The sequence below is a fragment of the Mercenaria mercenaria genome, chromosome 8, assembly GCF_021730395.1.
Source record: "Mercenaria mercenaria strain notata chromosome 8, MADL_Memer_1, whole genome shotgun sequence".
Lineage (NCBI taxonomy): Eukaryota > Metazoa > Mollusca > Bivalvia > Venerida > Veneridae > Mercenaria > Mercenaria mercenaria.
Window position 1 is genome coordinate 34,172,855 of NC_069368.1, and position 23,475 is coordinate 34,196,329.

General features: G+C 34.5%; 1 protein-coding gene across 3 annotated transcripts in view; it reads right to left on the reverse strand.

Annotated features, from left to right (window-relative positions):
• Positions 1-8,591: 8,591 nt before the first annotated feature.
• LOC123566608 (neuronal acetylcholine receptor subunit alpha-10-like) overlaps positions 8,592-23,475 on the reverse strand; it is a 32,699-nt gene continuing 17,815 nt past the window's right edge. For 2 of the 3 annotated variants that reach the window (XM_045360878.2, XM_045360876.2), the window contains exons 6-9: positions 22,173-22,511; positions 20,839-20,944; positions 16,087-16,177; positions 8,592-10,647 (exon numbers count right to left, since the gene is read on the reverse strand). In XM_045360878.2, the coding sequence (XP_045216813.2) occupies positions 10,273-10,647; positions 16,087-16,177; positions 20,839-20,944; positions 22,173-22,511 (911 nt within the window). In that variant the 3' untranslated portion in view covers positions 8,592-10,272. The remainder of the gene's footprint in view (positions 10,648-16,086; positions 16,178-20,838; positions 20,945-22,172; positions 22,512-23,475) is intronic. The other variant, XM_045360877.2, reaches the window with a different exon arrangement.

The following is a 23,475-nucleotide window of genomic DNA, read 5'->3' on the forward strand; positions in this document are numbered from 1 at the left end:
CGTATCTAAATAAAAAAGAACGTTTGTTTAGACATTGATCTAAATCATATACTTTCAAGCAAAAACAATTTTGACTCAAACAGGTATATTTTAAAATATAATTCAAACAATTTTAAAAGGAAATACTTGCATCAAGTAGGTCTAAATCTTGTGATTCACAATGTCAAATGCATTAGTCTTTACATGTAATGGCCGTTTATGCATTAATGTATTGATTGTGCACTTTGTACATGTCAAAATGAATTCTATGTTCTGTTCTCTTCTATTACATTTAAAAATTCTCAAAGTCGTCAGTGAAATTTTTATATATAATATAAGCTCGTAAAATACTGCAGATCTCTTATTTTCAATATTAATCATACATGGTTTCCTAATATAAGTTATATTTTACCGCTGTTCAAATTACATTAAAATCCATTCAAACAAGCAACAGTTACGGGTTTTCATCAACTTCCGGAAGAGTGAAAGTTAAAAATGCAAATCAGTGTCGTTATTTAAACATTTTATGACTTGTTTTATCTTTCCATTATTAAATGGCCAACGATTATAAGAATATAAAAATGTGTTTCTTGTTGCGTGAATGATATAGTTAACATACAATGACGGGAAAACTTGACAATTTAGTTACCTGCCTGTCATTCTATCGGAATATATCCATGAAAAAAAAAACTAAGTTATTAGGTTTTCAAATTATGAATTAATATTTTACAAAGCACTACTATTTACAAGTTCATTCTAAACCACATTTATATCATTGGTATACAATGTATATATATATTTGAGTAGTAAAAATAAAATGTTACTATGGATTTAGTGAACTCTCCTTTAATTTTACAGCTTCCGCGTTTGTATAAAATGTGGTCAATTTTTATTGTAATTGGTTGCTATAGTTGCGGGTTAATCTAACTCCGGCGCTTGTTTTAAAATTTGTGCCTTTAGGTCTTTAATTAAGAGTATAGGGAAAACTTAAATCTTGAAGGTCGAAACTGAGCTAGTAAAATTAACATTAAAAAAAAATGAAATATGAAATTCACCAGTTTCTATTTAATTCAATTCTGACACAGAGCTTGATTTATACAAAAATATTAAATTCATTACTTGCCGCTCTAAATAGGTTTTTGTTTAACACAGAATGACATTTGTTATAGAAAAAGTTTGGTTTTTTGTGTAAATAGACAGCATCTGTCCGGAATAACTGAGACAAGAAAAAGCGTGCAATGCCGAATATTTCAAACTGCCACATGTACATTAATTGCATATATATGTATATCAGCTACGAGCAGCTATTGAAAATAAAAGTAAAGTTTGTCTATATTATATGGTGAGTTATTGAATTGCGAAAGAACAAACATAGATATGTGAAAAACGTGAAGGAAAAAGTAAACTTTTACTAGTAATACATTCTTAAAAATAAAATAATCATTTGGAGGAAGTAAAAATTACCATTTTCGTCCAAGTCAAACATTATTAAATCCTTTTTAGTATGCGATTTTACTATATTATACTCCAAAAATTATTACAATACTAGTATCCCCATAAGTAACACGGTTAACGATACACATCGAGTACAGCTTATTCCATCAAATACAACAAGGATGAAAACCGACTCATGTCAATAAACAACAATATACATGTATGTATTTACCAACCTGTATAATTATTCCAAGCTAGTCTTATATCACAAGTGTTGTCAGTTGCTGTCGGATTTTGACAGTGGAATGACGTTTTGAAACACCTCGATCCTTATATAACGAGACCCCTACTATAGCAGAAAAAGGTTCACTATCTTTACATCAGTCTCGGGTTTCTTCAACCGCAACAGCCCTTATCTTTATAAATTTAAATGAATAAATTATATTTAGTGTCCGGTTATTGAAATCTAAAATCAACTACTGATGAAAATCAGTTTAATTTTGATGACTATCTCTGAATCAGTGACTAAAATCGTTTAAATTAGTTGACCCCACATACTTATCTCATCATACGCGTCATTGACCTTGGGCCCTTAGGGGCCAGAAGAAAATTTTATTGCAGGAGTAGATCGGGGCCTTGCAGCCTCGTAGGGTCAGCTACACCGATGACATTTATAAATGAGGTGGCCCTTAGGGGTTCAATAGAAACATTTACTTATCTCATCTAACGTAATAATGCGATATGAATCTGTCAAAACCCGTGCCATTGTTCGAGATGAAATTAAGGTGTAGTTGGGAGGCACGCTCGTAATGGGAAATTGATAAGGATAAGAAAAAAAGTTTAATGGCATTATTATTGCATATTTATTAACTTAAAACACATGTAAATGTTCTGAGTTCAGTCTGACATGTACTAAAAATTAAAGTATTACATAGGTTAAATATTCTTAAATTTTAGGAGGCAAATGCTGAATTCGTTCTCCGTCACAACAATATACCCAAACGGCTAGAATTTTTAAATAATAACTGATGTTGTTATATTTTTTTTTGAAACTGCAATTTGAAGACCTGCTCTTTTTTGAAAAAATAATCATTATACAGAACTAGCTTTAGATATTACATTATATTTTAAACAACTCTGGACTTTAGGTTTTGAGCCACCATTGACGATAAGACGATAATTCCTGTTAAAAATATCAAAGAATTCTGCAAATTCATTGAAAAAAAAAATGTGTATCAAAATAAAGTTGGTTTATTATGATATGGAACGCGCCTGTAGATTTCTTTTAAATTTTCAAATTTCAAATACATTCATTAGATACTAACTGTAAATACAAAGTTATTTCATGATTTGTAGACGATATTTTTTTATGAAAACGCCTTTCCCTATAACAACTTTATCATATCATTGACTTTTTACTGGTTATAGTTTCTTATAAGAGTAGTGATTTCTGACTTCATAGGCATATCAGAATTACTTAATTAAATAGTTAATTAATTAATTCATATTAATGTAAAGTATCTATAAGCTAGTTCATTTAACTTCTAGAATGACATTATGAGGTGAAGAAAGTTGTCAAACGACAAACGAGTGTATGAAAATGACATGATTTTCACAGATTATCAGAAGCTTTTCTGTCAATTTTTTGTCATCTAAACATGGTCCTTGTCAGGGCTTCTCAGCATTTTGACGTTAAATGATAACTGTGTATTCAAAAGCAATGATAATTACAGTTAGTATTCATTTCAAAGTAAACTGTCCATGAAGGTGATAACCTTTACTTAATTATGCATAATTACATTTTATTAATTATGCACTCTCTTAGAAATTTACAATTTTACCTTAAGCAGACCATTTAGCGGTAATATTCCCATACTTGAATTTAGAATGTGCTTCAGAAGTAATTGTTAAAAATACAATTTTTAAAGCATATGGAAAGAAGAAAAAACAATTGCGACAGCGTATATGAACACACTCGTGTATTTAGTAAAATTTGTAGAAAAGCTATTTTAAGTGTTAGTGACGCAGTAGAAAAATGCTGAAGACGCATTGATAAGACTGGGCGCAGTGGTAACGTTGTCTGACTACGACACCAGGTGTCTTGACTTTCATCCGCCGCTCCTCAATCTGAAATAACTAAAATAGGGATAAAAGTTCCGTGTATGACTTCTTAACACGTGGCATGCTTAAGAACTAGAGAAGCGTCTGCAATTGGAGCATCTTTTGTATCTTGCACTATCCTCCAACTAAAATACACTTATAGTCTTATGCAGGAGTTGCCCATATGAGTTATCGATTATGAATACATAAAGTCATGCTTATAAATCATTTATTGAAATAATTTTGATTTATGACTTTTCCATATTGATTATATACGTTGCCATCTTTATTTTTTAAGTATGGAATCTTTGTTGTTCATCTGCAGGCAGATGCCCCAAAAAGGGTGTAAGAATGCTTGAGAGGTTTGGTTTACAGAAGATTGTTTGTTGCTATAGTTGCTAGGTTTAACATCACACTGACAGAATTATATGTCATATGATGCGGCTTTCGAGATGTTAAAGGCGGAGGAAGAGTCAAGACCCATGGTGTCCTCCGAGCATTATTTTAGTCACAAGCGGGCACTTGAGTAAAACCATCGACATCTCGCAACCCAGCTGGATGACTTTCTCCAGTGACAGAATTCTGCACCCCGAACGAGGTTTTGATCCCATGTACCGGTGAATGGCAAGCGATTCCGAGTCAGCGACTTTGACAACACGGCCACGGAGGCACGTGCTATAAGGACTGAGAGTTATTTAAAGAATTCTTAAGGTGTTCAAAACATTGGCAATTTTATGGTTATTACAGTTGCAATAAAGTTCGTATGCCGATGAAAAAAATGTATTTGAAAGTACATGTATTTTAAGGGAGTACTTATTAAATGATACATAGACATTATACTCCGACAGCCTGAAAAATAAAGTCTCGAGGCGTTGTTGCTTAAAATGCCTTAATTTTCCGATGTAATGAATGAAAACTGTGTCGAAACATATTAAGTAAAACTAAAATTTTTATGCGTCAGAACTTTTATATTAATGCATTTTCTGTCACAGTTTTTCCATTGGTATAACAGCATATTGACTGTACCAGATATTAATTTAATTTAATTGAAGATATATTCTTTTATATTTTCAGCAGTTTAGAAATGTAAGTAAAACATTTTCTTTAAACAGACTTAAAAAAAGTGAGAATCTGTAAAGGGCAAAATTTGAAAGTTTCAAGAAAATGCTGTATTACCTAGTATATATCTGAAATAAAGCTTTTCATTAGTATCTTGAAGTTATTCAGTGGCACTGTGGTTAAGGCCGCTGACTTTAAATTACCGATATGGGTCCGAGACCTCGCTTAGGGTTAAGAATTATTTCATGTGAAGGAGCCATCCAAATAGCTTATAGAAGGTTTGTGGTTATACTAGAGTCCTCGCTCCAGCGTTGTATAATGTACGGAATGGCACCTGGGAATCTTCTTCCACCACCAAAGCCTGGAAAGGTGCCATGACCAACAAAACAAACAAATATAAACAGCAGAAATGCAGTCTTATTACAATTAAGAAATGACATTAATGACACGTTGACCCTGTAGTAAAACGAAATGTCTGTACATGCCGTGAATACCTACTTTTGTGATCAGTCGTGAAAAAAGACCTAACTAGTCTGGACAGAGGACGGTAAATATTAACATTCATTTAGTTCAATAATATAGAGGGAACGCATTGACATTTTTTAAATCCATTTTTGTATGCCAAACAAGATTTTCTCCTGTGCTGGTGCTGGAAAACCTCATCTTGAAATAGAGCTACTAAATTTTCTCTTCGCTCTGCTTTTATTAAATGTCTGCAGCTTGTTTTCCCACAAAACCGCCTGGTTGAAGATAGTTACTATAATTACTAGAAGGTCTGTATATCTGTAGATGAATATGATGAGTATGAATTTTATAACAAGATATGTCAACTCGAAGATTTAGACATTTATTTTCAGACTTAGAACTTTGGTGCACTTTGACCCAGCTCTCCATACGTCATGACCCAGAAATAACGTGTGTGTCTTCTTTTTGGCCGTTGTCCGATTTTAATATTTATGGTTAATAAACAAATACAGTGTCAGCTACACATTAACGCAATGGACTGTGGCTAGCTGATGTACATACGAAACAAAAACATTATGCGAAATTTTCTTTATAACATCATGAATTTTCATGATTTACATTTGTCTCTAGACATAAATGATGGATGTGTGGTCCATAAATTCAGGCTTGATTACAGGGACGTTACATAATACGGCGTTTATCCTCCCCAGGCGTATCATAGTATCATTTGTCACTTGTCAGCGGCAACCTTAAGTTAAGAAAAACAACAATAGTTCACTTCTGTATAATCAGATAAAACTGTCTGACTCTTCAATTGTTTGTTTCAACAAGATATGTAGATAAGCAAAAGAAAAAAACCATATGATTACAGACGTCGAAACCATTACACTAGACTTCAAGCACTTAAACCCATAAAATTAAGTCCATAAAAGAGTTATTAGTATCTTAGTTTATGCCCATATTAATTTATATTGAAAGAAAGTTTAACGTACAAAATAGTATATAACGAACAAAAAGTGGATATTTGTTATATACATGTAACTATCTTTCACAAATGAACACCATGCACCATAGTTACTAGTTAGTCTTTAAGATATACAGTGTTAGATTTGAAATTAAATAAAACAATTTTTTTGTTTACAGTTGTTTCAATGATTTAAACCAAATTTTACCATTTTGTAGTTTCGTACTTAATGAAAACTATAAAATACCTTTTTTCAGTTTGAAATTACCACATATATTTCACTTATAGGCCTGTATTACAATAATTCAGTGACAGAAATATATTATGATGCATAAATTAGCATACACATGTAACATGAGACATGGATATGGAACCATGACGATTATGCAAGTGTAGAAATGCTAGTTACTTCTAATAAAATACGTCAAACTGTTATATACAAAAATAAGTCGAGCTATATGTACTATAGACGGGTTCATTGGAGAAAAAAGCAATTTGCTGAGCTTTCGAGCTTTCGTTACAAAAGTTATCTTCGTTGAGCCAGGAAGAAATATTTTGAAGTTGTTCTCATATTCTTGCTTTTGTAAAATTCATTTTTTTTTCGTTCTTCTTATTAATTATAATAATATACGCAATGAACTAAGTCTGAAGGATTTTTTGACAAACTATTTTAATTATTTTTCTTAGTCATCTTTCAAACGTTTTAAATGTTGCAATTAGACTTTTAACCTTAAATTGTGTTAATTGTAAACTTAATATGTTCTTTTTTGATGAATTTTCTTGGTATCCATTTAAAATACCCTGGTGTAATAAACCTTTTCCGTCCATACACCGCTATTAACAGAACCCCAGTCCGCGAAAACATGAGCCATTTCCCAAAATAGGACTTTCCGATTGGAATGAACAGCATTTTGCACACAAGAACCCATCCCCTTCTCTCCTTTTACTGCACTTATTGTCCATATTGTTTGGCCCGCTCGATTCATGTGGGCAAATTGACAGTTACTTGCGGAGAATAGGTGTGTACTTGTACACTGGTTGGTTAGGTTAACTGCCCGCCGAGACACAACTGAAAAACTGTTGAAAAACTGCGTTAAACCCAAAACAAACAAACAAACGTATTGTTTGGACATGTCACACAGAATTTGTAGCATGCATTTGAGCAGGTTAAATTCTCTTCAGGTCAGCAAAATGCTCTTCAAGATGACCTAAGTTTCCACGACAAGTTCTGTAATGCAATTGTTCCAGGGTGAAAATGCTCCCTAAGAATCCGCCAATATGTGTAATTTTTATTTTCACGCCATTTCCATATAAAACAGATGTTATAAGAGAATGTGCGGATCGAAATAATTATCTAGTCCAACTCGACACGTAATTATCACTTTCATTTCATTTCACTCTGACGGACCGACAGGAGAGGTATGTAGGGTCACGGGTTGGAACTAAGCCGAAATATCTAAATCGAGGGTAAATGTTTAGGCGGTAATGAGGCTCTGCCGAATTACCCGAGAGCCAGCTATTTCCGTCTGAACCATTAACTAGTGATAGATCCTACTTCTTGCATACCGTATTCTTAAATTAATAGAAGAAAAAAAAAACAAGATATTTTCATTTAAGTACTATTTTATCATATGAATTTATGCATTCATTAATAAATTTCAGCACGTGAGTCATCTTACAACCCGGGGTTGTAAGACGAGTTTTTCCAGCCCTGACAAAAACACGAGAACATCATGTCTGTCGTGTAAGGTAAACATTTTTGTATGCCAAACAAGATTTTCTCCTGTGCTGGTGCTGGAAAACCTCATCTTAATTCTTCTATTGATTGAAGAATACGGTATGCAAGAAAAAGATACCATCAGTTGAAGGTGCGGATGGAAATATCTGGCTTCGCTGTAACTTGGAGGAGCTTCGAAACCGCCTAAACAGATACACTCGGGCCATATATTTCCATCCGCAGCCTCAACCAATGAAATATTCTTATAATAATACTGCCAATTACGGAGCAACTCGTTTTGCACGTGCACTCGTGACGGTGATTTTTAGATGAGTGACATTTATACTAGCAGAGGCTTGGTTGTAACAAAAGCTCAAAATATATCTTTAAGACTGGATAAACTGACAAACTATTTGAAATGGTCGGTCAAGTCCACGAGTATACAAATCGCCTTTCTGTAGTAAAACAGAATGCTAAAAATAAGCAACCGTCCTAGCAATCTGGTTAAAAGCTGTTTACTTGCGTCCTGGATAATAATATACGTGTCAATTGATATTACTGTCCATAACATAATGTAACACGGAGTAAATGCTTCTTTGACTGCTCCTATTGAGTTTTGAATTCCCAACATAAAGTGACATTCATATCAAAGTTTCTGCCAAAGCCTGTTTTTTTTTAAATGTACAATCTGCAAAGTGCAGCACAAAAAAAAGCCATTAATATTTACAGTCGAGTTTACGTCTCTGTTGTTTAGAAAAATATTATTGTACATTTATAACGAATAATAGGCCTGATCTTTCAATATGCATCTGTTATTATTCTATATTGTAGATTAAGAAAAAAAAACTTTGGAGAAAAATAAGTTAACCATCGTCTTTCTCAAAGCTTTAATAAAGTTTGACAGCATAGATATGACAGCATAGATATAAAATATAGTAATCTCATCGATATACAAACATCAGTAAAACATATATACAATAGCATAAAATTATTGAAAATCAAATGGTCATCGTTACACATATCAATGTAAATCCATGATTATTGACAAGTACTGTACGATCATTTTATATGTGCATGGTAAAACACCATAACACCAATATTAATCCTACAAGAGGCATCTTATTAACCACAAATATGTTTCTATTAAAAAACTATTTGGCAATTCATCTGTTGGAATACGTTAGCAAAAGTTTTATTCTCATGGCACTAGGCAGAGCCCTTCGTGACGATCAGCAAGTTCCATGCGATTACGTCATTTCCGAATTCTACATCAATAGTTTTGGCCTGTACTATAGCTCATGCAAGCAACCAGCCGGGAAATGCCAAAAAACGATTACAGAGAAAACATAGCCTGTAACATGCACGGGTCGACGACGTGAATGAAATTTTCACCTCACATCAGGTATGTTATTAATTGATTAACATTGTTATTATGTTAAAATTGTAAAATTCTATCATTACTACATTTTTCGTTTTGTTTTCATTTTTTTCTAGATGTTTCTGTCTCAAATCCCTGATCCATGTAAATATCTATCTTTGTATACAATACAATCAATAATATAAGTTTGCATCCGCAAGGGACGGTCCCTTTAATTTACTGTATAAATGCAGTTGTGATTCAATCTTTTTGCCATACTTTGAAATGTTTTTTTTTTTTTTTTGGTATATTTACTATTTGAGTAAATTTTTAAACATATATGTACATTTTTAAACAAAATGAAAGTATAGTAGTTAGATGATAAAACAGACACAAATTGTTCAAACATTTTTCCGAATGTAAAAATGAGCATTAGCAACAAGGAATGCTGTACACAGTACAAAATAATGAGAAATGCAGATAAAAAAAAACGATCAAAAACAAAACAAAAAAACAAACAAAAAGTGGGATATATACATGTACAAGAACCGCAACAGTGGGAATATACATACACATTACATGTAAAAACATGTATATACAGAAGTTTGAAAGGTATCGCTTGTCAAAACTGCTGTTCACACATACTTATTACAGCAGCATTTATACGCGCATAAAGAATTGCAATAACATGATTATAATTGCATTGTTAGTATGACTACTTTGCAAGTGTTTTAACTGCATTTATGTCACAGCATCTGTGTATCTAGTGTATTACAACAACAAAACAATTCAGTGCGTATCTCATTCATTAACTTGAAAGCAATGTCTCAGTTACAAACACTGGAAGACTGATGCGTACGTATATAGCATTTAAGCACGAAATTACAAACAGTGTAAGATAACTATGCTTATTTGGGTTGTTTGTCCGATAAATTAACACGTGGGTAAAATCTTTGTTTTACTCATTTTAATATTAATGTATATAAACGGGTTGTTTGCCTAGCAAGTTAGCACGATCGCAATGTTCTATTTACAATGACTGTCTGGTTAATGCATGTAATCGGGTTGATTGCGTAGCAAGTTAGCATGATATAGCGAAGGTCTCAGTTGCAAGCACTATAACATAAAGTCGACTTGTTTATATCCGAATATGTTGATTGTTTGCTCAGGCAAGTTAGCACGCCAACAAGGGCCATGTTACAAACACTGTAAGAGTAATGACAAAGTTGTAATACATGTAACCAGCAAATACATAATCAGAAACACTCTGTCTAAAATGTTTGAGAGATCTCTCCACTCTGAATTCACATCAGCTTCTCTTTTCTGTTGAGTATAATGTTCCGCAATAACCCTGACGTATCGCGTTTGGTCTTTCAGCGCTTCTACCGTGGGATCCCGAATCACAAAGCTTGGTAAGACACCATTCCTTTTGACTGCTTGATTTAATGTTTGTGAGTTATTTGGAATTTCTGTTCTATTTTCAGAGTTTTCAACCACGCGCAATTCGGTATCAGTGGCACTTTCATATGGTTCGAACGAAGGATCCAGTTTTGTTGAGTGACTCTCTTGCTCCTGTAAGAAAGATTATTGATTGATATATATATTGATCTAGCTTTTCTTATCTATTCAGATGATAAAATGTCAAGAAGTCCCTTTCCTTTCAAAATAGTTTGTTTGAATAATATACAATACTTGCGTGATAGAAGTTCAACCAAAATACAGTACAGTGTACAGTTCTCTTTCACACATAAAAACTACTCTTGTTTTATTTACCAGTATATTGTGAATTCCACAATTCTTATCAAACTTTTATTTACACGCTATACTTGGAAGCAAGTTGGTCACATGCTTTTATTTGCACTGATTTACAAAAGGATTAATGACGAGTGTTAATTAAATACCAAAACTAATACGTGAGTTTTTAAAAGTGAAGTGGTACATATTGACGTTAGCGAAACAACGTGTTACAGTCATGTCGCTAAAGATCTAAATGTTTACTGCAAAAAAAACATGACCTCATAAATGAATACTTTTAGAAGTAAGTAAGCTAAAATAAGTATCGACATCAGTGAAAATAAACTACATGTAACACACCCTGGTAAAGGCGCTCCCAAGTACAGGTGGCACTCACACATACAGCGCTCGATAAGCGATTTTGGAGGAGCGGTTGTGGCAACGTTAAATGTCGCAACGCCGCTAAATGTCGCAACCACCGTTAAATGTCGCAAGGTTGACGTTAAATGTCGCAACCACCGCTAAATGTCGCAAAATCGTCTGCCGATAAATGTCGCACCTTTAACGTTAAATGTCGCAAAAATTTGCCCACCGCTATATGTCGCAACACCAACGCTAAATGTCGCACAGCAAAATAAGGTAAGTTAAACAGTCTTTACAACTTAGAGATAAGACTGGGTAATGCATGCTTGATTTGGGAAGGGCTAAATTGACCTTTCACCCTAATCTGCACGTTTGCTTTTCAGTGGTTCCGCACCATACATACGTTATATATTTAACATCTTAAGGTTTGAGCACTAACGTGGTACTCGCGACGGTACTAGATTTATTTCAGGTCTGAACTATGTAATTCTATGGAGTCCTGTTTAGCTCATGAGACATTAAGCTCGCGCTCCGTATTGTCGCGCGTTGTATCGCATGTCGACCTGAATTTCGTTACACAACAGGCCGGGGGCCAGAAATTGTTGATGGAGGATGGGAGTGGGGAGTGGGGGGACCAATTTAAAACTAAAGCGTCACCGGCGACGTGCGGTAGTTACGGGGTTCCTCTGTCCGTATTGTGGGAAAGTTTTTTTATATACAGGTATGAAATGTTTGCCTGTGGTGCCTTTTTGTCTATTTTTAGGTACGTACTAGAGGGGCACTCTCCTTATTTTAGGTGGTTAGGGTCTTTTCCAAGTGACAATTTTGAAATACAAGTATGGAATGCTGGACTTTTATTGCATTTTTTGTTCAAAATTTCGGTGTATGGGAGGGGTTATCCCTGTCATTTTCGAGGGCTCAGGGTCTCTCCCCGGGAAAGTTTGAAAAACAGGTATAAAATGGTTGCCTCTTGTGCATTTTTATTCTTAATTTTAAGGTACTGGAGGGGTACTCCCCCATTTTAAGGGGTCAAGGGTTCTTCCCCCTGGGGAATTTTGAAATATAAGTATAAAATGTTCGCCTCTGGGGCGTTTTGGGTCTACATTTTGAGAAAATATTATTTCCAAAATAGTTGGATGCAACTTTGATGAGTATAAGTCACTAGTAAGCCAACAAGGGTGGGGTTTGGGGTGGGGGAATCGGCTATGGCAACAATCCAAGCCTGTTACACAAAAGGAGGTTCAACTACGCTACACGAAGACTCTGTTTTGTACCAGCTGTAGAAAACGAAGATTTTCTATTAATCTGCCATGGGTTCTATTTCTTTGTTTGGAGGTTTACATTTAAAGTCATAATTAACTATCAAGCTTCAATGGCGGAGAAAGATCCTATGTGGCCCTCTGTACATTCTTTCAGGTAAAGCGGGAATTTTGATATTACTTTACTTTTAGTCTCTTAAAATTGTTTGGTTTAGTCTCATCCCCCTCATTATCCTACTTTTCCGCCTACCCACACATAACCCCCCCCCCTCTCTCTTCCCCCCCCCCCCCCCCCCCCCCCCCCCCCCCCCACACACTTCAAAAATGTAAATATGTTTATTTTCTATTCACTGTCTTGGTGTTGTGTGTTTGTGTCTTAGATTTCTATGCCGTTATTCATCCCGTTCCCCACCCATACCCTACCCCCACAAACATACAACACTATTACCAAATCGTATTTAGTTAGAAAAAACCTCAGAATATTTCTGTCCTAAAACACTGGCCCTATTACAAAATAATTTCACAAATATTTTTCTTGCGTGATTGTTCAAGCAAGGTGTGGAACTCAGGTGAGCGATCTAGGGCCAACAAGGCCCTCTTGTTGCTATACGTAACAGCACTTATCATTAAGATAATTATTTGTATTACATAAACCTGTTAATTTTTTCCCCACAAAAATATAAATATACACAAGAAATGGATAGTCATAGTGTCAAATAGGAAGTGCGACATTTAGCGTTGGTGTTGCGACATATAACGGTGGGCAAATTTTTGCGACATTTAACGTTAAAGGTGCGACATTTAGCGGCAGACGATTTTGCGACATTTAGCGGTGGTTGCGACATTTAACGTCAACCTTGCGACATTTAACGGTGGTTGCGACATTTAGCGGCGTTGCGACATTTAACGTTGCCACAGCGGTGGTTTAAGTATTTCTTATTGTATCTCCGGTAATTCAAAACTTTTCTTAAAATGAAAGATATCTGCGCCATGATTAATAATTGGTGACTATGTTTTGTGAGTGTCACAACATTCCATCTTGAAATAAACAAAATACGGCGAGGTAAACGTGAACAAAAATGTCAAATGTCAAAAAAACACGTAAAATACTCAGTAAATACTCCAAATGTATTCATTTTTGATACAGTATCGTATAGTCATGTCTTCCTACAATAACCAGTTCAAATTTCAAGACTTAATTTGTTATATTTAAAGAATGACTCGTGTTTAAAGATGGTAAAGGGTTTCAAAACGGCACTCACATGGCACAGGTGTTAATTTTTTTGGCGCTCAACAAGTACAGCTAGAGAAAAGTCTTCAGAAATGTAGACCTTGTTGTTGTTTACTCTCAGTGTTGTGTCTGTATATACTATCATTAATCTTTATACCGTTAAAAAACTGACTCTAGAAGTCGACCTTTTTATGTTAAAACTTACGGCGACAATATTTTAACATTATTTTTTATGAAAAAGCTTGTTGAAAACTGATAAATGCTGAAATTTGATATGTCCTAGGATTTCGTTGAAAAATGAAAAACGTGCTTCAAAACATTCTCAGTGGGATCAGTGGACGGTAAGGTTTGCAAGAAGATATGTGTGTGCTTGCGTGCGTTTGTGCGTGCGTATGCGTTTGGTTAAACGCCGTTACTAAACAATATTTCAGGTCAATCTCAACGTTTTTGAGTACCAGTATAATGCTATGAGCATCCGTATGAAATATATATATATATATATATAGAGAGCCAGATCGATACTTTTGTTGGGGTGTGGAATAAATGTTTGATTACAGAGTTAGTAAAACTCATTTATAACGGACTGACAAGTTTTCTATTCTTTTCTTTATTTTAACAACTTACCATACGCCTACATTGAATGTATAACAAATGTTGAACTTCTTACGAACAATATTTTACTTGTATTATTAGATTTAAGATTCAGTAAACACTCATAACAGAGAAATGGAAGATTTTTACGGTGGCTGATTTATACCATTTCATCAATTCGCCACGCGACCCCGTCGAGCGAAAACACGAGAATTAAAAAAAGTTAAACGCGGAGTGTTTAGCGAGCAAAAATTCGATAACATGTGCGGAGCAAAAACACGATTATGGGGATGGGGGGGGGGGGGGTGCTGGCGTTGAGTGAGATTCAAGATGTAAAGCGGTTGGGTGCCCGGGTGCCCCACCAATGTTATGCCTTTCAAACCTCAACTCCTTGCTCGGAGCCCGCTGATCAGCCAGTTTTCGCTCGACTCCCCCCAACGATTTACTTATTAAATCTAAACTTTTGGTCTGCGATTCTCCATAGAGAAAATACTAGGAATAAGAAAGGGCGGGAGCGTGGATTGAAAACATGATAATTAGTGGGGGCGCTGAGCGAAAAGTCGATATTTACGTTATAAATCGGCGCCCAAAATTAGCGGAAAGACGGAATGGCATATATCAGCCATTCAAGAATTTTGTTAAAATGTCTGTTAGGTTCAAAAGACGCTCATATTTTAATATCTTATTAATTTAAGGAATTTATCAATTAATGAGTTCTTGTTTGGCTCTCTCATGAATTGATGCGAGTCATTCCGATTTAATAGCAGACATGAGACGTGATGACTAGTTCCATTAACTACTGTTTAATCCAACATCAGACTGTTCTTGGTGGTGTTATCTCTACCACACATAACTAACCAGTCCGATTCATCTCTTTTCCGTTGTAGTTGCCTTAGAGCTGACGATTTCTCCACATTTCTGAAGACCTTTCTCTAGCTGTACTTGTTGAGCGTCAAAAAAATACACACCTGTGCCATGTGAGTGCCGTTTTGAAACCCTTTACCATCTTTAAACACGAGTAATTCTTTAAATATAACAAATTAAGTCTTGGAATTGGAACTGGTTATTGTAGGAAGATATGACTATACGATACTGTATCAAAAATGAATACATTTGGTGTATTTACTGAGTATTTTACGTGTTTTTTTGACATTTGACATTTTTGAGTCCAACGTTCACGTTTAACTCGCCGTAGTTTATTTCAAGATGAAATGTTGTGACACTCACAGAACATAGTCATCAATTATTCACCAGGGCGCAGATATCTTTCATTTTACCAAAAATTTTGAATTACCGGAGATACAATAAGAAATACTTACACCACCGCTCCTCTAAAATCGCTTATCGAGCGCTGTATGTGTGAGCGCCGGTACCAGGGTGTGTGTAATATAAATATCAAATACCACTTTTTTTTTAAGTTATGACCTCCCTTGCACTATAAACTTGAAGGTAGATTACTGACTTGACAGAAACCTATATTTTTTAGGTAAGTCTCGTCGCTCTATGTGAATACAGATATCAGTACAGCATAATTCCCCAAAAATAACAACCGAACCTGACTCAGCGTTCACCTATATCAAGGAAACTCTTGTCTTAAACAGCCAGTTCCATAATTTCCAAATTTGCCTTTTTGTTCTTATTTCAACTTCTCCTAGACAGCCATCTGCATTAGGAAGCGAGACTGTGTTGCTCTCCCAGCTAAATTCAAGTTTGACTGTATAAAAAACGTTCACAAAATACACGATGTAAGGTAACCTTTTGGTAATCAGAACGGTGAAGTACACATTTTTTTTGTCATTTTTTTCAATCTTTGGAATACATTTAATGAATTACCTTCTCCTCCTTTTCTCTGATTGTCTCAACTTTGTTAGATCTTATACACAGAAATCTTGCCAGATACTGAAAACATATTTTTCTTGCCCATCTGTAAAAGTAACTGTGGTTATTAGTATATGAACTGTACATGCCCTTGAAAATATCATTTCAACTTTCATTGCACATAAGGAGGTAGAATAAAAATACATGGATTTTTTTTCCAAACAGAATTACACTTTTTGCTGAAAGTAAAGAAGTAGAATTTATTACATGACAGATATAAATCGCCGGTCCACAGTTTGTGATATTGACCGGCCTAAACTAAAGTTCAATACCGTTAATTGTGCTAAGCTTAAATCAAACTTTGAAGAAAAAATGTGACATTTCATTTCTGATGTCATGTAATAAACTACTTATTGCATGACTTAGTGGTCAATAGTCAATACTAGTTTTAACTATTGACCGCCAAACCATTCAATAATTGTATATCATATCGTACAAAACTATGACAAATATGCTTTTCAGTACAATCTAAACACAGCTGTGAAAGCTCTAAGAATAATTGGTTACGATATAATTTTAAGAAAAATGTCACAATTTTAGTAAACATTTAAGGTGGTTCGCGGGGTTCCTACCAAAATTTCGAAGTATGAGATATAAGACTGATATTAGGTCTGTATGTACTAACATCTCCTGTCTTTCATTTGGAGAAAAAAGAAAATCGTTCCGAGTCCACATTTCCTTTGAAGAGCGCCACCTGGCGGCATATGTATTTTTCAAGGGAAATCGCCGTTTTACTGTAATAATCTCATTAAAATTAATGTTATTACATTTTTTCAAACTCAGGAATATAGCTAAATTCAATGTTATTGTTTACATGTTGCGTTTTGTAAATTATTTCACTTGGAAATGCTTAGATAAAGAGATATCCGTAGTAGGGGTGGGGATAAATAGCGAACATATTCAGTGTATTTCATGGCCGTTTAGCCAAAATAAAATAAAACGGAACGGTCAAAGTTCTTGATTTTTAACTATATTCCTCATTAATCATTTCTGAACAAGAAAATAAAATAAAAATAGGGGGTCTTCACGGCAGATTTTTTGCAAATTTACTTTTTATTTGTTTTGGTAATGTAAATATTGTGACGTTGATACACAATGACGGCGTTAACGTCGCGCAAACGCTGATTTCATTATGTCTTTCATTGATATAAACAGGACCTTCAGAGTTCACAAAAATCTTTAGAATCTTTTTTATTTGAATATATTCACATGATGTACATTGTTGCGTATTTTGCAGTCAAAGTATATTATCTAGTAATATATATCAGAGTCAGTTAAAGCTGGAACAACTGATACCTTCCTGGTTAAAGCTACTTGCCCACAGTTTCGGTGAAATTTTTCAACATGTTCATGTTCACCAAGTTCGGCACAAAATGTGAATATATCGCGCTAAAACATGTACTATAACAACTGAATATGGTATAAGTGGTTGAATTTTCTATGAAAATGTTTAATCTTGCATAACTCGTGTATCTGGCTCCGTATTTAAGGGTTAGTAAAGTGTTGGGGGGACGGGGGTGGGGGTGTAGAAAAAATCTTATCAGTTTATCCGCTATGAATTAAAACGGAGCTGTCAAAATTCTTTATTTTCAAACATAGGTTTCTTTAATTATTCCTCGACAAGAAAATGGAAAAAAAGAGTCATTTGCAAATTTACATCGAGCCGCGCCATGTGAAAACCAACATAGTGGCTTTGCGACCAGCATGGATCCAGACGAGCCTGCGCATCCGCGCAGTCTTGCCAAGACTCCACGCTGTTCGCTTTCAAAGCCTATTGCAGTTAGAGAAACTGTTAACGAACAGCATGGATCCTGACCAGACTGCGCGGATGCAAAACCATTATTTTGGTTTTCTCATGGCGCGGCTCATTTTACCTTTTGTATGAAATGTTTAAGTGCGAAACTGAACGACATTCCTTATTGTTTTTCAATATTTCAAGTGACTAGCTAACAACGAAGATACAAGATACGAAATGTGGTGAAACTGTTTTCCAGACAAAAATGAAATACATTTTTAACGAAAAAGAACATTTTGAAGGGTGGCTAAAACATCAATATGTTTCTTTTTTGTTATGATATGTAACTTTATTTAGAGGTTTTGATTTTCATTATAATTCTAATTGTGTATTATATTTATTGTTTTTTAAACCTATATTGAATATTTTCAATAAATAAAATCATGGAATCTTAAGCAAATGATGGATAAATGAGATAATGCCTCTTACGGTAAAAATGTACTTCAGTCTGTGAACTTGAAACCGTTACTTGAATACAGCTCATTTTGGTGCCGCTTAGTGCATTAAATTTTTAACGTCAACGTGAATGCACAATGCAAACCGTATTGAGAGAAAACTTGCTTCAAAATGACAGAACAAAAATAAAACTCTAACTCATTTCGCTTCAAAACATTCAGAAAATAATATAAAACAGATACAGTCGACGCAGACGATTATTTAGGATGGAAAGATGGAAGAAGGGTGGTTTAACTGAGGCTGCTCTTGCGAAAAGTTTAGAGGCATGCGTTCATTGTTCAGACCCGCTGTTTCTGTCAGCTGTTTTCAAGGAAACGCACTTTCGACATGGTTCACTGTTGTACATACAAAAAGTTTCGATTATAGAATTTTGGCGGCAAATTGGGATCATTCTTATTTGATGAAGGTTTTATTCCAAAATCGGAGTATGGTATTCCAGTACTGAATGTAATATCAAAAAAGTAACCACTATGATTTCATCTCGTGCATTTCTTTTGGTGTTTCAAAAATTTTAAAAGACGGATAAAACTAAGAAATAAATAAAACCACCATTTACATGTACTTTGAAATGTTTTCGCCAGAATGCTGAAAACAAAATATTTGACTTGTATTTAGTGTAAAAGTGCATTTTGACGCAGATGCGAATAGTTTCGGATATTTCAGGACTGCAACTCACTGCAGACCTGGAACGCCTGTATAAATTACAGACCCCGGTATATACCGGATTCAAGCAATTTGAATGAAAATTATCTTTAATGTATATATTTTGTGACCATTGTAATACTAACCCTAACCTTTTGTCAGTATATTATACATATTATACACTAAATGCATGCTGTCGTACAATAATTTGCGTATTTTTGCCGTGCGCTCCGATTGATGATCAGTTCAGGACATGCGCAGAAGACCGCTCCAGCTATGACAGACTGCAATGAGCAACATCGCATAAAGAATGTCCGTGACATTGAGCGCAAAGTGAACAGAAGTTACGATATGCAAGCATCAAATGGGAATTTTACATTTATGCGTTTTGAAGCGCATTGTCAGATTTTTTCTGTTGATTTTATTTTCACAGTTTTGGATATCATGGATCACAAATGTATCATAATTAAAATGATTATTGTGAAGTCTACAAGCAACCACTGACTGGATATATTCCTTAATGAATTACTGTGATCATTGCGTTGGAGATCCACGGCTTAAAAATGTACCATGAATTGATTACAGTGAAGTCTTCATGCATTAAGTTAGCTCTAAAACTGTTTCAAAAATAAAACAATTTAGCAGATGTGTATTGGTTGCACGCAATGTTAATTACGACGCCAGTATTCAGAAATCCATGTGAATGTAGACTCTGTTCTTGCAGACAACTAGTCTAATAGAATTTGAGACAGGCTGAAATTTTGATACCCTGACAGAAACGGCAAGGGTGTCCGTGGTCATCATTTTTAAATGACATTTTTCATAATAATATAAACAAAATAATTAGCGTCTTTTCGGAAATTGTTGAACTGACATTGAAGTATATTTCTAGATGATATACTTAAATTGTAAATTACTTAACACTGTAAATAATGTGGATCTATTTAGTAAAAATATTTCATTTTTGAGTACTTTCATCATCCTGTATATACAAAAATGTATCTTTAAAGGACATAATGAACAAAACGTTTGTGTGACGTTAACACCATAAATGATGTATCAACGTCACAATATTTACATTACCAAAACAAATAAAAAGAAAATTTACAAAAAATCTGCCGTGAAGACCCCCTATTTTTATTTTATTTTCTTGTTCGGAAATGATCAAAGAAGAATATATTTGAAAATCAAGAACTTTGACCGTTCCGTTTTATTTTATTTCGGCTAAACGGCCATGAAACACATTGAATATTTTCGCCATTTTTCCCCACACCTACTACGGATATCTCTTTATTTAAGCATTTTCTAAATGAAATAATTTACAAAATGCAACATGTAAACAATAACATTGAATTTAGCTATAATCCTGAGTTTGAAAAATTGTAATAACATTAATTTTAATGAGATTATTACAGAAAAACGGCGTTTTCAATTGAAAAATACATGTGCCGCTAGGTGGCGCTCTTCAAAGGAAATGTGGACTCGGAACGATCTTCTTTTTTCTCCAAATGAAAGACAGGATATGTTAGTACATACAGACTTAATATCAGTCCTATATCTCATACTTCGAAATTTTTGTAGGAACCCCGCGAACCACCTTAATTAAATATGATATTTCTAATTTAAGGTAATGGAACCGTAATGACAATAGTAATTCCGTTCAATTATATTTTCTCCATTACTTAATTTCGGCATTCTTCGGAAGTCATCGCTCGAGTGGAACTACATAAACTTACGACCGAAGAATGCCGAGATAACAGACGGAATCTCACGGAAATTGCCGATTGCCACTACGATGGGGAAGTAGTGCGTACCTGGGTACTTTTCGTCCGTTAGTTCCTCTATAGAAGACATTGATCACCAGTACGGTCTGTAAGAGGGACAGGGACACGAGAACCATCGAGCTCGCAAAATATGATCCTGAAACGATACCAGAATGTATAGTCAAACTTCTAAATGAAGCCATTGTTTGGAGAAGATGCAAAGAGATATGTGTGCCGATTGTCTTCATTCCCTGAATAATGTACGCTTTAAATCTTGTCTCTGCTCACAGGTGGTCATTAGCACACGCTTGACAATATATGACACTGTACTGTACACACTCATTCATAACATTGCCATTTTTTCATAACCCAGTAAATTTAAACGTCTTTATTTTCCAAAGGTTATTTTTTATCCAATCCCGTTTAAGTTTAATATATTCTGTAATAAGCAGAACTTTTATAGACCTTAAAAAGCAAATCTGTTTCCATAAATAACTGCTTGCCAATTACTAGTTTAATCTAAATACGCATGAAAGCCAAAGCAAAACATATAAGAGAAATAACTATTTTCGAATAAAAGTCGCCAAATTATAAATGACTGGCAGCAGCTTATACAGGAATTCCTTAATGAAGGATCACCGCCTTTCAGATATAGTAAATACCTTGATCTGATACAAAATTAGGTACCTGATTAACCGGATATTTGTATTTTAGTTAATAAAAGTTTTATAGTAAAAGAGTGCTTTAACACTATTTATGCACGACGGGCGGTTATACGTTGGGTGTAATAATTTCACAAGGGCGCAGCCCGAGTGAAATTACTTGTGCGACGATATACTGTCCGAGTGCATAAATAGTGTTAAAACACGGTTTTGGTATAAATTATTTCGATTCTAATACGCACTTAATCTAAAACAGTAGATAAAATAAAGTAGCGCTCTTTTTTGGTCGCAACAAAAACATTGACGTCACCGCACGTTAACGTGATGTCATTCTAGCGTAAAAAGAGTGTTTTAACAGAGAAAAGCATACTAGAATTGATATTCCAGCATGGCTGATAGTTTTATAAAGTATATCATGTATGTTTAGAGATTTCAAGGACTTTTCTAATATTGGTCTATTGCTCATTTTTGTCTATTTAAATTCAACAGTTTTGGTGTAAATGTGATAAGTTTTAAACAGATATTTTTGCCAAACTAAAAAAAATCTGTTCAGCAAGAGTGTTTACTCTAAAGTTCCCAACACTGGAATATCTACAATGATGAACTGCAATATAGCTACATTTTTTTGTAAGAATTGATACTAAAGTAGGATAATAATTGACAGACAGTGTATGTATTCAACGTCCATGCATAAAAAAAAAACGATCTTGACTGCATACTCACCTATAATAGGGAAGTTGTCTGAAGATGGTGGTAACGATTCGGAAACAAGTAACAAGAATACAGCCAGAGAAAGTAGCACGGTAATCTCGAGTGAAACTTTCTCGCCAGACTCTGTAGGCAACAAGAACCCAAGCGCTGCCACACATGACGTCAATATGCACGGGAATATCATGGTAAGAAGGTAAAATGCAGGCCGCCTCCTCATGACGATGTAAAACGTAACGTCAGGATATGGTTCGGGGCAACAATTATAATACAGCACGTGACGTTCAACCGGTATTTTCTCAACGGTCCATTCGGCATTCTCAATGTAGTTATCCAGGTCACCTGAAACACCAACTAAATCAACTGCATTTTAATCAGTTTCTTTTAAGGTTTGTGTAATTGGTTTAGGTATAACACCTACGTTTACTTTGATTCGATTATTTATGAAACACACGCGTTTCATGTTTCGTTAATGTCCGTTTTGAAGTGACTGAAGTTGACAACACCATAATGCTGCATTTGGAACTTGACACACAAATAACGAACTATTTAAAGAAGTAATTGAGGCAGTGGCTAGTATTACGCTACCGTAATCCTAGCCACTGTCAATACTTTATTACTAGCGTACAATCATATTCTACTGAATTCGTCGATTATAAACGAAAATGATTGCTGGAAACTGATATCCATATTTGAACGAAACCTGATACATTCGTAATTAAGTACAATCGAAACAATTTAATTGCGTAAAGTCTTCAATGCAGATTATATACCTTTTAGAGACTCATAGATACAAAATCAAGAGAGTGAGACACATCTACGTGAATTATTCATATATTTTTCCCATTCAAGGGAAATTGAAAATTTTAAGATAGTTCAAATCTGAAATGTTGTAATAAAGTATCAGACGCAATACATGAACAATCCAGTTATTTATGATGTGTTGTTGTATATATATTGTTACTTATACACTGTTATTAATAATACTTAGAATAGAATAACATGATATGTTAAAGTAAACAAAAACATGGAATGATTGCGCATACATAGAAATGCATATTCTGGTGAGTGGGAGGCTATTTTGTTGCATAAATGACACAGTTAAAGACTGTTGTAGGGAATCATATTGCATCGTTATTTGTTTTAATGTAAGTTTATGGAATAGTCATATCCATAGTAATAATATGCAGATAGTGTTTCTAAGAAATGTGTAGTTAGTGTTTCGAGTATTATGTTAATTAGATTGCATTAAACTATATTTAAGCTGTCAAGCTAAGTTTTTTGTTATAAATCTGCTAATTTAGTTAGTGTAATAGAA